At 38.4% G+C, this 12,427-nt stretch overlaps 1 protein-coding gene across 4 annotated transcripts in view; it reads right to left on the reverse strand.

The window, feature by feature from the left end:
• LOC140346978 (tight junction protein 2-like) overlaps nt 1-12,427 on the reverse strand; it is a 146,772-nt gene that overhangs the window by 29,640 nt on the left and 104,705 nt on the right. For all 4 annotated transcript variants that reach the window (XM_072433278.1, XM_072433276.1, XM_072433275.1 and 1 more), the window contains exons 12-14: nt 5,812-5,920; nt 3,011-3,230; nt 1,556-1,740 (exon numbers count right to left, since the gene is read on the reverse strand). In XM_072433278.1, the coding sequence (XP_072289379.1) occupies nt 1,556-1,740; nt 3,011-3,230; nt 5,812-5,920 (514 nt within the window). The remainder of the gene's footprint in view (nt 1-1,555; nt 1,741-3,010; nt 3,231-5,811; nt 5,921-12,427) is intronic.

Consider the following 12,427-nt stretch of genomic DNA (forward strand, 5'->3'; position numbering starts at 1 on the left):
ATTTATTTATAGGAGATCTTCTACTGAAAGTGTTTTTCAGACTTCCTATAAGTGATCTGTTCTTCTGGATCTACCTCTGTATCTACCTGTGTTGCACCAATGAAATTTCCCCATGTGGGACAATAAAGGAATATCTTATCTTATCTTATCTTATATAGGGGAGGGGGAGGGGGGTGGAGAGGGGGGAGGGTGAGGGGGAATGATGACGCGTGCTTGCCCTTATGACGCGGTCTTGCCCCACCGCCCGTCAGTTTGCAGATTGGAGGAAAGGAGATAGTCTGTACTATAGCTAAACACTGCGGGAATCAATCAAAAAAACACTCTGGACATATATGACGCACAAATAGCAATGTAAGAAGGTTAAAAGCTCTGAAAAGTCGATTTTGCATGTTATGGGACCTTTAAAATTATTTATTCTATACATTTTATTTTGCATTCTTTTTAGTAGTTTTTTTTATTCTTCTTGTACATTATGTTGCACTTTAACCTAAAGCAGCGCTCACAGACAAAAGCCCAGTGCTTTTTACTGTTTCTGTTTTTTATGAGACTTTTACAAGAGTTAGGTTTCGCTCTTTTAGCTACAACAACATTTAGCACCGTAAGTCACACTATGACATAGGAGGTGGTATCGGACTGGCATCGGACTGGCATCGGACTGGTATCGGACTGGTATCGGACTGGCATCGGACTGGTATCGGACTGGTATCGGACTGGTATCGGACTGGTATCGGACTGGCATCGGACTGGTATCGGACTGGTATCGGACTGGTATCGGACTGGCATCGGACTGGTATCGGACTGGTATCGGACTGGCATCGGACTGGCATCGGACTGGTATCGGACTGGTATCGGACTGGTATCGGACTGGCATCGGACTGGTATCGGACTGGTATCGGACTGGCATCGGACTGGCATCGGACTGGTATCGGACTGGTATCGGACTGGCATCGGACTGGCATCGGACTGGTATCGGACTGGCATCGGACTGGTATCGGACTGGCATCGGATTGGTATCGGACTGGTATCGGACTGGCATCGGACTGGCATCGGACTGGTATCGGACTGGCATCGGACTGGTATCGGACTGGTATCGGACTGGCATCGGACTGGTATCGGACTGGCATCGGACTGGCATCAGACTGGTATCGGACTGGCATCGGACTGGTATCGGACTGGCATCGGACTGGTATCGGACTGGTATCGGACTGGCATCGGACTGGCATCGGACTGGCATCGGACTGGTATCGGACTGGCATCGGACTGGTATCGGACTGGTATCGGTATCAGATCAACACTAGTCTAAGATACATCTGTGCAATATTCATGCGGTCTCAGCATCTGTACATGCCACGCCAGTGAGGTGGGAGGGATTATTCAAATTTGTGAACAATATTTGAGAGAAATGGGTCTTTTATGTTTCGTATGTTTGAGTTCAAAACCAAAAGTGCTGCGTTTATACTTTTGTTCTGTTCTTCTTTACTACGTTTTAGTGAAATGTGCAGTTTAACTTGTGGCACTTTTTGTTTTACAAGCTAGATCCGTGGAGTGGACGTACCTTCTCGCAGCACCACGCGCTCGTACGCTGGGAAAGGCGTGGCCGCGGGCGGCGTGGTGGGCGTGTCTCGACTCTTCCGTACATCTTTCCTCTTCATGGAGCGCTGAGCCCGGAGCCTCCAGAAGTCTCCTCTGTCTGCGGGCAAACCTCTCTGAGCGCTCTGCACGCTGGCCATCTGCTCCGCCCTGAAACCACACGCTCTGAAACCACACGCTCTGAAACCACACGCCCTGAAACCACACGCTCTGAAACCACACGCCCTGAAACCACACGCTCTGAAACCACACGCTCTGAAACCACACGCCCTGAAACCACACGCTCTGAAACCACACGCCCTGAAACCACACGCTCTGAAACCACACGCCCTGAAACCACACGCTCTTAAACCACACGCTCTGAAACCACACGCCCTGAAACCACACGCTCTGAAACCACACGCCCTGAAACCACACGCTCTTAAACCACACGCCCTGAAACCACACGCCCTGAAACCACACGCCCTGAAACCACACGCCCTGAAACCACACGCTCTGAAACCCCACGCCCTGAAACCACACGCCCTGAAACCACACGCCCTGAAACCACACGCTCTGAAACCACACGCCCTGAAACCACACGCCCTGAAACCACACGCCCTGAAACCACACGCTCTTAAACCACACGCCCTGAAACCACACGCTCTGAAACCACACGCTCTGAAACCACACGCTCTGAAACCACACGCCCTGAAACCACACGCCCTGAAACCACACGCCCTGAAACCACACGCCCTGAAACCACACGCTCTGAAACCACACGCCCTGAAACCACACGCTCTTAAACCACACGCTCTGAAACCACACGCCCTGAAACCACACGCTCTTAAACCACACGCCCTGAAACCACACGCTCTGAAACCACACGCCCTGAAACCACACGCCCTGAAACCACACGCCCTGAAACCACACGCCCTGAAACCACACGCTCTGAAACCACACGCCCTGAAACTACCACACGCTCTGAAACCACACGCCCTGAAACGTCACGCCCTGAAACCACACGCTCTGAAACCACACGCCCTGAAACCACACGCCCTGAAACCACACGCCCTGAAACGTCACGCCCTGAAACCACACGCTCTGAAACCATACGCCATGAAACATCACGCCATGAAACAACACGCCCTGAAACCACACGCCCTGAAACCACACGCCCTGAAACATCATGCCATGAAACAACACGCCCTGAAATCACACGCCCTGAAACGTCACGCCCTGAAACGTCACGCCCAGAAAGGTCACGCCCTGAAACGACCACACGCCCTGAAACGACCACACGCCCTGAAACGTCACGCCCTGAAACCACACGCCCTGAAACCACACGCCCTGAAACCACACGCCCTGAAAGGTCACGCCCTGAAGGGTCACGCCCTGAAAACACACGCCCTGAAGTGTGGGGTTGAGTGGGGTTTGGTACCGGCTCTTGTTGGGGATGATGCCCTTCTCCAGCAGCTGCATGTCCTTGCCCACGCGGATGGCCAGCCAGTTGCCCAGTTTCCCGTCGTACAGCGTGTCCATCACTTTGAAGAGCTCTCCGCGGCTGAAGGCCAAGCACTGTGGGCTCTCTTTCTCGTACCTGAAGTGTGTGCGGATGAAGAAGGAGTCTCCACGGCCCGACACCAAGATGTCATTGTACACTGCAGAGACAGGACAGGCGGGTAGAGACAGGACAGGCGGGTAGAACACACCTGAACATGGCAGAGAGTCATGTTTCCACTGGTTTATGTCAGTGTCTGTGGCAGTACAGCCTCTGCCACTTAAAATGCTGATTTTGATTGGCTGCTCGTGTCAGCTGTCAGTCCATTTAAGCACGTCACTCACGTCAGTCGCCCTCTGACCTCACCTACTTTTGGTTCATAAAGTTATGTAGTGCAATAGAAAGTAAGTAAGAGTGAGAGAGTAAGGTGCTTAGGTAGTGTTCATGAGTTCAACTGCAGAGGGAAAGAAACTGTTCTTGTGACGGGAGGTTCTGGTTAAAATGGACCTTAGCCTCCTGCCTGAGGGGAGTGGCCTCCTGCCTGAGGGGAGTGGCCTCCTGCCTGAGGGGAGTGGCCTCCTGCCTGAGGGGAGTGGCCTCCTGCCTGAGGGGAGTGGCCTCCTGCCTGAGGGGAGTGGCTCAAATAGTCCGTGTCCAGGGTGAGAAGGGTCAGCTGTGATCCGACCTGCTCGTCCCAGAGCCCTGGTACAGGTCCTACAGAGATGGAAGTCTGCAGCTGATCACCTTCTCATCAGAGGCACAATGCGCTGTAGTCTCTGTTTGTCCTTGGCTGTGGCTCCAGCGTACCACACGTGATGGAGGAGGTGATGGAGGAGGTGATGGAGGAGGAGAGGATGGACTCAATGATGGCCGTGTAGAACTGCACCATCATCTCCGCTGTTGACTCAGCTCCTTCTTCACCAAAACAGTCCGCTGCACCGATCCAACTGTCAATCTCACGCTCCATCCTTCCCTCACTTGTGAACAAGACCCTGAGATACTTGAACTCCTCCACTTGGGGCAAGGACCCCCCACCCACCTGAAGAGGGCAAGACACCTTTTCCGGGTGAGAACCATGGCCTCGGATTTGGAGCTGATTCTCATCCCAGACGCTTCACACTCGGCTCAAACCGTCCCAGTGCAGCTGCAGGTCCAGGTTTGATGGAGCCATCAGGACAACATCGTCCAGAAACTGGACACCCTCCGACCCCTGACCCTTGACTGCGCCTAGAAATTCTGTCCATAAAAACTATGAACAGAACCGGTGACAAAGGGCAGCCCTGAGGAGTCCAACATGCACTGGGAACAGGTCTGACTTGCTGCAGTGAACACAGGTCCTGCTCCGGTCATACAGGGACGGGACAGCCCTGAGCAAAGGGCCCCGGACCCCGTACTCCCGGAGCACCCCCCAAAGGACACCCTGAGGGACACGGTCCAAAGCCTTCTCCAGATCCACAAAGCACATGTGGACTGGTTGGGCAAACTCCCATGAACCCTCGAGCACTTGATGGAGAGTCTAGAGCTGGTCCAGTGTTGCACCACCAGGACTAAATCCCCCTCTCCAGGTGTCACTGTCGTGAAGTCCCCCGGTAGAATATTGGAATCACCGGTCGGTGCACTGTCCAGTGCCGCCCCCAGGGACTCCAAGAAGGCCGGGTACTCTGCACTGCTGTTCGGCCCGTAGACCGACACAACAGTGAGAGACCTGTCCCCCACCCGAAGGTGTAGGGACCCTCTCGTCCACCGGAGTGAACTACAACACGTGGCAGCTGAGCTGAGGGGCTATAAGCCCACACCAGCCCCGCCCACACCAGCCCCGCCTCTCCCCGCGGGCAACACCAGAGAAGTGGAGCGTCCAGCCCCTCTGGAGGAGATGGTTCCAGAGCACAAACTGTGCTGGAGGTGAGGCCAACTATATCTAGTCGATATCGCTCCACCTCCCGCACAAGCTCAGGCTCCTCCCCCCAGTGAGGGGACATGTCCCCAGAGTTAGTTTCTGTGTCCGGAGATCTGGTCATTGAGGCCCCTGCCGTCGACTGCCGCCCAGATCCCTCTGAACCCGCCCCTTATGGATCCTCCTGTGGGTGGTGGGTCCATGGGAGGGACATAGTGTTTTCTTTATAAATCAAATCTAAATTTTACCTGAATTATACTTTCAACCATAAGGCCAATCCCAGCAATGTATACAAAGATGTTCAGTATTTCCTGGTCTGTGGAACTGTAACACGTGGATCAAGCTGGAGTAAATAGGAAACTAAAAAAAAGCTTTCTATTCCAGAAACGTCTGCACATGTTTTTCACTTCTGCACCTCGACATTGTTTCATGGGGACTCTACATTTAACTAATATAAGTTTCACTTCAGGAAGATTAAAAAGAATTTTGAAATGTTGAAAAATATATATTTTGCACTTAGCACATTAAACTATTAATTTTCTGATTCCATGCAGTGCTTGTGTGTGTGTGTGTGTGTGTGTGTAACTGTGTGTGTGTGTGTGTGTGTGTGTAACTGTGTGTAACTGTGTGTAACTGTGTGTGTGTGTGTGTGTGTCTGTGTAACTGTGTGTGTGTGTGTGTCTGTGTAACTGTGTGTGTGTGTGTGTCTGTGTAACTGTGTGTGTGTGTGTGTGTGTCTGTGTGTGTGTGTGTGTGTGTGTGTCTGTGTGTGTGTGTGTGTGTGTGTGTGTGTGTCTGTGTGTGTGTGTGTGTGTTGTGTGTGTGTGTGTGTGTGTGTGGAACTGACCGTCCGGTTTGCTCTGGGCCAGGATGGTGACCAGATCTCCTTTAGGGATCTCCAGGAGGAAGAGCACCGCCTCCTCACGCACCACGCCCTGGAAGTCCACGTGGTTGACCTGCAGTTATGGTAGTATATACAATAAGTACAGTTATGGTAGTATATATAATAAGTACAGTTATGGTAGTATATATAATAAGTACAGTTATGGTAGTATATACAATAAGTACAGTTATGGTAGTATATACAATAAGTACAGTTATGGTAGTATACAATAAGTACAGTTATGGTAGTATATATATTAAGTACAGTTATGGTAGTATATATATATATATATATATATATATATATTAAGTACAGTTATGGTAGTATGTATAATAAGTACAGTTATGGTAGTATATACAATAAGTACAGTTATGATAGTATGGTAGTATATACAATAAGTACAGTTATGGTAGTATATATAATAAGTACAGTTATGGTAGTATATACAATAAGTACAGTTATGGTAGTATACAATAAGTACAGTTATGGTAGTATATATAATAAGTACAGTTATGGTAGTATGGTAGTATATACAATAAGTACAGTTATGATAGTATGGTAGTATATACAATAAGTACAGTTATGGTAGTATATATAATAAGTACAGTTATGGTAGTATATACAATAAGTACAGTTATGGTAGTATATATAATAAGTACAGTTATGGTAGTATATACAATAAGTACAGTTATGGTAGTATATACAATAAGTACAGTTATGGTAGTATATTATGGTAGTATATACAATAAGTACAGTTATGGTAGTATATATAATAAGTACAGTTATGGTAGTATATACAATAAGTACAGTTATGGTATTATGGTAGTATATACAATAAGTACAGTTATGGTAGTATATATAATAAGTACAGTTATGGTAGTATATATAATAAGTACAGTTATGGTAGTATATATATTAAGTACAGTTATGGTAGTATATACAATAAGTACAGTTATGGTAGTATATATAATAAGTACAGTTATGGTAGTATATACAATAAGTACAGTTATGGTAGTATATATAATAAGTACAGTTATGGTAGTATATACAATAAGTACAGTTATGGTAGTATATAAAATAAGTACAGTTATGGTAGTATATATATTAAGTACAGTTATGGTAGTATATATAATAAGTACAGTTATGGTAGTATATATATTAAGTACAGTTATGGTAGTATATATAATAAGTACAGTTATGGTAGTATATACAATAAGTACAGTTATGATAGTATGGTAGTATATACAATAAGTACAGTTATGGTAGTATATATAATAAGTACAGTTATGGTAGTATATACAATAAGTACAGTTATGGTAGTATACAATAAGTACAGTTATGGTAGTATATATAATAAGTACAGTTATGGTAGTATGGTAGTATATACAATAAGTACAGTTATGATAGTATGGTAGTATATACAATAAGTACAGTTATGGTAGTATATATAATAAGTACAGTTATGGTAGTATATACAATAAGTACAGTTATGGTAGTATATACAATAAGTACAGTTATGGTAGTATATTATGGTAGTATATACAATAAGTACAGTTATGGTAGTATATATAATAAGTACAGTTATGGTAGTATATACAATAAGTACAGTTATGGTATTATGGTAGTATATACAATAAGTACAGTTATGGTAGTATATATAATAAGTACAGTTATGGTAATATATATAATAAGTACAGTTATGGTAGTATATATATTAAGTACAGTTATGGTAGTATATACAATAAGTACAGTTATGGTAGTATATATAATAAGTACAGTTATGGTAGTATATACAATAAGTACAGTTATGGTAGTATATATAATAAGTACAGTTATGGTAGTATATACAATAAGTACAGTTATGGTAGTATATACAATAAGTACAGTTGTGGTAGTGTATACAATAAGTACATTTATGGTAGTATATATATTAAGTACAGTTATGGTAGTATACATAATAAGTACAGTTATGGTAGTATATATAATAAGTACAGTTATGGTAGTGTATACAATAAGTACAGTTATGGTAGTATATACAATAAGTACAGTTATGGTAGTGTATACAATAAGTACAGTTATGGTAGTATATAAAATAAGTACAGTTATGGTAGTATACATAATAAGTACAGTTATGGTACTATATAATAAGTACAGTTATGGTAGTATATAAAATAAGTACAGTTATAGTAGTATATATAATAAGTACAGTTATGGTAGTATATACAATAAGTACAGTTATGGTAGTATATACAATAAGTACAGTTATGGTAGTATATATAATAAGTACAGTTATGGTAGTATATACAATAAGTACAGTTATGGTAGTATGGCAGTATATACAATAAGTACAGTTATGGTAGTATATATAATAAGTACAGTTATTGTAGTATATATAATAAGTACAGTTATGGTAGTATCTATAATAAGTACAGTTATGGTAGTATATATATTAAGTACAGTTATGGTAGTATATATAATAAGTACAGTTATGGTAGTATCTATAATAAGTACAGTTATGGTAGTATATATATTAAGTACAGTTATGGTAGTATATACAATAAGTACAGTTATGGTAGTATGGTAGTATATACAATAAGTACAGTTATGGTAGTATATATAATAAGTACAGTTATTGTAGTATATATAATAAGTACAGTTATGGTAGTATCTATAATAAGTACAGTTATGGTAGTATCTATAATAAGTACAGTTATGGTAGTATATATATTAAGTACAGTTATGGTAGTATATATACATGTCCCCAGAGTTAGTTTCTGTGTCCGGAGATCTGGTCATTGAGGCCCCTGCCGTCGACTGCCGCCCAGATCCCTCTGAACCCGCCCCTTATGGATCCTCCTGTGGGTGGTGGGTCCATGGGAGGGACATAGTGTTTTCTTTATAAATCAAATCTAAATTTTACCTGAATTATACTTTCAACCATAAGGCCAATCCCAGCAATGTATACAAAGATGTTCAGTATTTCCTGGTCTGTGGAACTGTAACACGTGGATCAAGCTGGAGTAAATAGGAAACTAAAAAAAAGCTTTCTATTCCAGAAACGTCTGCACATGTTTTTCACTTCTGCACCTCGACATTGTTTCATGGGGACTCTACATTTAACTAATATAAGTTTCACTTCAGGAAGATTAAAAAGAATTTTGAAATGTTGAAAAATATATATTTTGCACATTTATGGTAGTATATACAATAAGTACAGTTATGGTATTATGGTAGTATATACAATAAGTACAGTTATGGTAGTATATATAATAAGTACAGTTATGGTAGTATATATAATAAGTACAGTTATGGTAGTATATATATTAAGTACAGTTATGGTAGTATATACAATAAGTACAGTTATGGTAGTATATATAATAAGTACAGTTATGGTAGTATATACAATAAGTACAGTTATGGTAGTATATATAATAAGTACAGTTATGGTAGTATATACAATAAGTACAGTTATGGTAGTATATAAAATAAGTACAGTTATGGTAGTATATATATTAAGTACAGTTATGGTAGTATATATAATAAGTACAGTTATGGTAGTATATATATTAAGTACAGTTATGGTAGTATATATAATAAGTACAGTTATGGTAGTATATACAATAAGTACAGTTATGATAGTATGGTAGTATATACAATAAGTACAGTTATGGTAGTATATATAATAAGTACAGTTATGGTAGTATATACAATAAGTACAGTTATGGTAGTATACAATAAGTACAGTTATGGTAGTATATATAATAAGTACAGTTATGGTAGTATGGTAGTATATACAATAAGTACAGTTATGATAGTATGGTAGTATATACAATAAGTACAGTTATGGTAGTATATATAATAAGTACAGTTATGGTAGTATATACAATAAGTACAGTTATGGTAGTATATACAATAAGTACAGTTATGGTAGTATATTATGGTAGTATATACAATAAGTACAGTTATGGTAGTATATATAATAAGTACAGTTATGGTAGTATATACAATAAGTACAGTTATGGTATTATGGTAGTATATACAATAAGTACAGTTATGGTAGTATATATAATAAGTACAGTTATGGTAGTATATATAATAAGTACAGTTATGGTAGTATATATATTAAGTACAGTTATGGTAGTATATACAATAAGTACAGTTATGGTAGTATATATAATAAGTACAGTTATGGTAGTATATACAATAAGTACAGTTATGGTAGTATATATAATAAGTACAGTTATGGTAGTATATACAATAAGTACAGTTATGGTAGTATATACAATAAGTACAGTTGTGGTAGTGTATACAATAAGTACATTTATGGTAGTATATATATTAAGTACAGTTATGGTAGTATACATAATAAGTACAGTTATGGTAGTATATATAATAAGTACAGTTATGGTAGTGTATACAATAAGTACAGTTATGGTAGTATATAAAATAAGTACAGTTATGGTAGTATACATAATAAGTACAGTTATGGTACTATATAATAAGTACAGTTATGGTAGTATATAAAATAAGTACAGTTATAGTAGTATATATAATAAGTACAGTTATGGTAGTATATACAATAAGTACAGTTATGGTAGTATATACAATAAGTACAGTTATGGTAGTATATATAATAAGTACAGTTATGGTAGTATATTATGGTAGTATATACAATAAGTACAGTTATGGTAGTATGGCAGTATATACAATAAGTACAGTTATGGTAGTATATATAATAAGTACAGTTATTGTAGTATATATAATAAGTACAGTTATGGTAGTATCTATAATAAGTACAGTTATGGTAGTATATATATTAAGTACAGTTATGGTAGTATATATAATAAGTACAGTTATGGTAGTATCTATAATAAGTACAGTTATGGTAGTATATATATTAAGTACAGTTATGGTAGTATATACAATAAGTACAGTTATGGTAGTATGGTAGTATATACAATAAGTACAGTTATGGTAGTATATATAATAAGTACAGTTATTGTAGTATATATAATAAGTACAGTTATGGTAGTATCTATAATAAGTACAGTTATGGTAGTATCTATAATAAGTACAGTTATGGTAGTATATATATTAAGTACAGTTATGGTAGTATATATACAATAAGTACAGTTATGGTAGTATATAAAATAAGTACAGTTATGGTAGTATATATAATAAGTACAGTTATGGTAGTATATACAATAAGTACAGTTATGATAGTATGGTAGTATATACAATAAGTACAGTTATGGTAGTATATATAATAAGTACAGTTATGGTAGTATATACAATAAGTACAGTTATGGTAGTATATATAATAAGTACAGTTATGGTAGTATATACAATAAGTACAGTTATGGTAGTATATACAATAAGTACAGTTATGGTAGTATATTATGGTAGTATATACAATAAGTACAGTTATGGTAGTATATATAATAAGTACAGTTATGGTAGTATATACAATAAGTACAGTTATGGTATTATGGTAGTATATACAATAAGTACAGTTATGGTAGTATATATAATAAGTACAGTTATGGTAGTATATATATTAAGTACAGTTATGGTAGTATATACAATAAGTACAGTTTTGGTAGTATATATAATAAGTACAGTTATGGTAGTATATACAATAAGTACAGTTATGGTAGTATATATAATAAGTACAGTTATGGTAGTATATACAATAAGTACAGTTATGGTAGTATATAAAATAAGTACAGTTATGGTAGTATATATATTAAGTACAGTTATGGTAGTATATATAATAAGTACAGTTATGGTAGTATATATATTAAGTACAGTTATGGTAGTATATATATATATATATATATATTAAGTACAGTTATGGTAGTATATATAATAAGTACAGTTATGGTAGTATATACAATAAGTACAGTTATGATAGTATGGTAGTATATACAATAAGTACAGTTATGGTAGTATATATAATAAGTACAGTTATGGTAGTATATACAATAAGTACAGTTATGGTAGTATACAATAAGTACAGTTATGGTAGTATATATAATAAGTACAGTTATGGTAGTATGGTAGTATATACAATAAGTACAGTTATGATAGTATGGTAGTATATACAATAAGTACAGTTATGATAGTATATATAATAAGTACAGTTATGGTAGTATATACAATAAGTACAGTTATGGTAGTATATATAATAAGTACAGTTATGGTAGTATATACAATAAGTACAGTTATGGTAGTATATACAATAAGTACAGTTATGGTAGTATATTATGGTAGTATATACAATAAGTACAGTTATGGTAGTATATATAATAAGTACAGTTATGGTAGTATATATAATAAGTACAGTTATGGTAGTATATATATTAAGTACAGTTATGGTAGTATATACAATAAGTACAGTTATGGTAGTATATATAATAAGTACAGTTATGGTAGTATATACAATAAGTACAGTTATGGTAGTATATATAATAAGTACAGTTATGGTAGTATATACAATAAGTACAGTTATGGTAGTATATAAAATAAGTACAGTTATGGTAGTATATATATTAAGTACAGTTATGGTAGTATATATAAT

This window comes from Eucyclogobius newberryi, unplaced genomic scaffold (assembly GCF_026437365.1).
Source record: "Eucyclogobius newberryi isolate DKJ021-1_F unplaced genomic scaffold, fEucNew1.0.hap1 SCAF_6, whole genome shotgun sequence".
NCBI classification, from domain to species: Eukaryota; Metazoa; Chordata; class Actinopteri; order Gobiiformes; family Gobiidae; genus Eucyclogobius; species Eucyclogobius newberryi.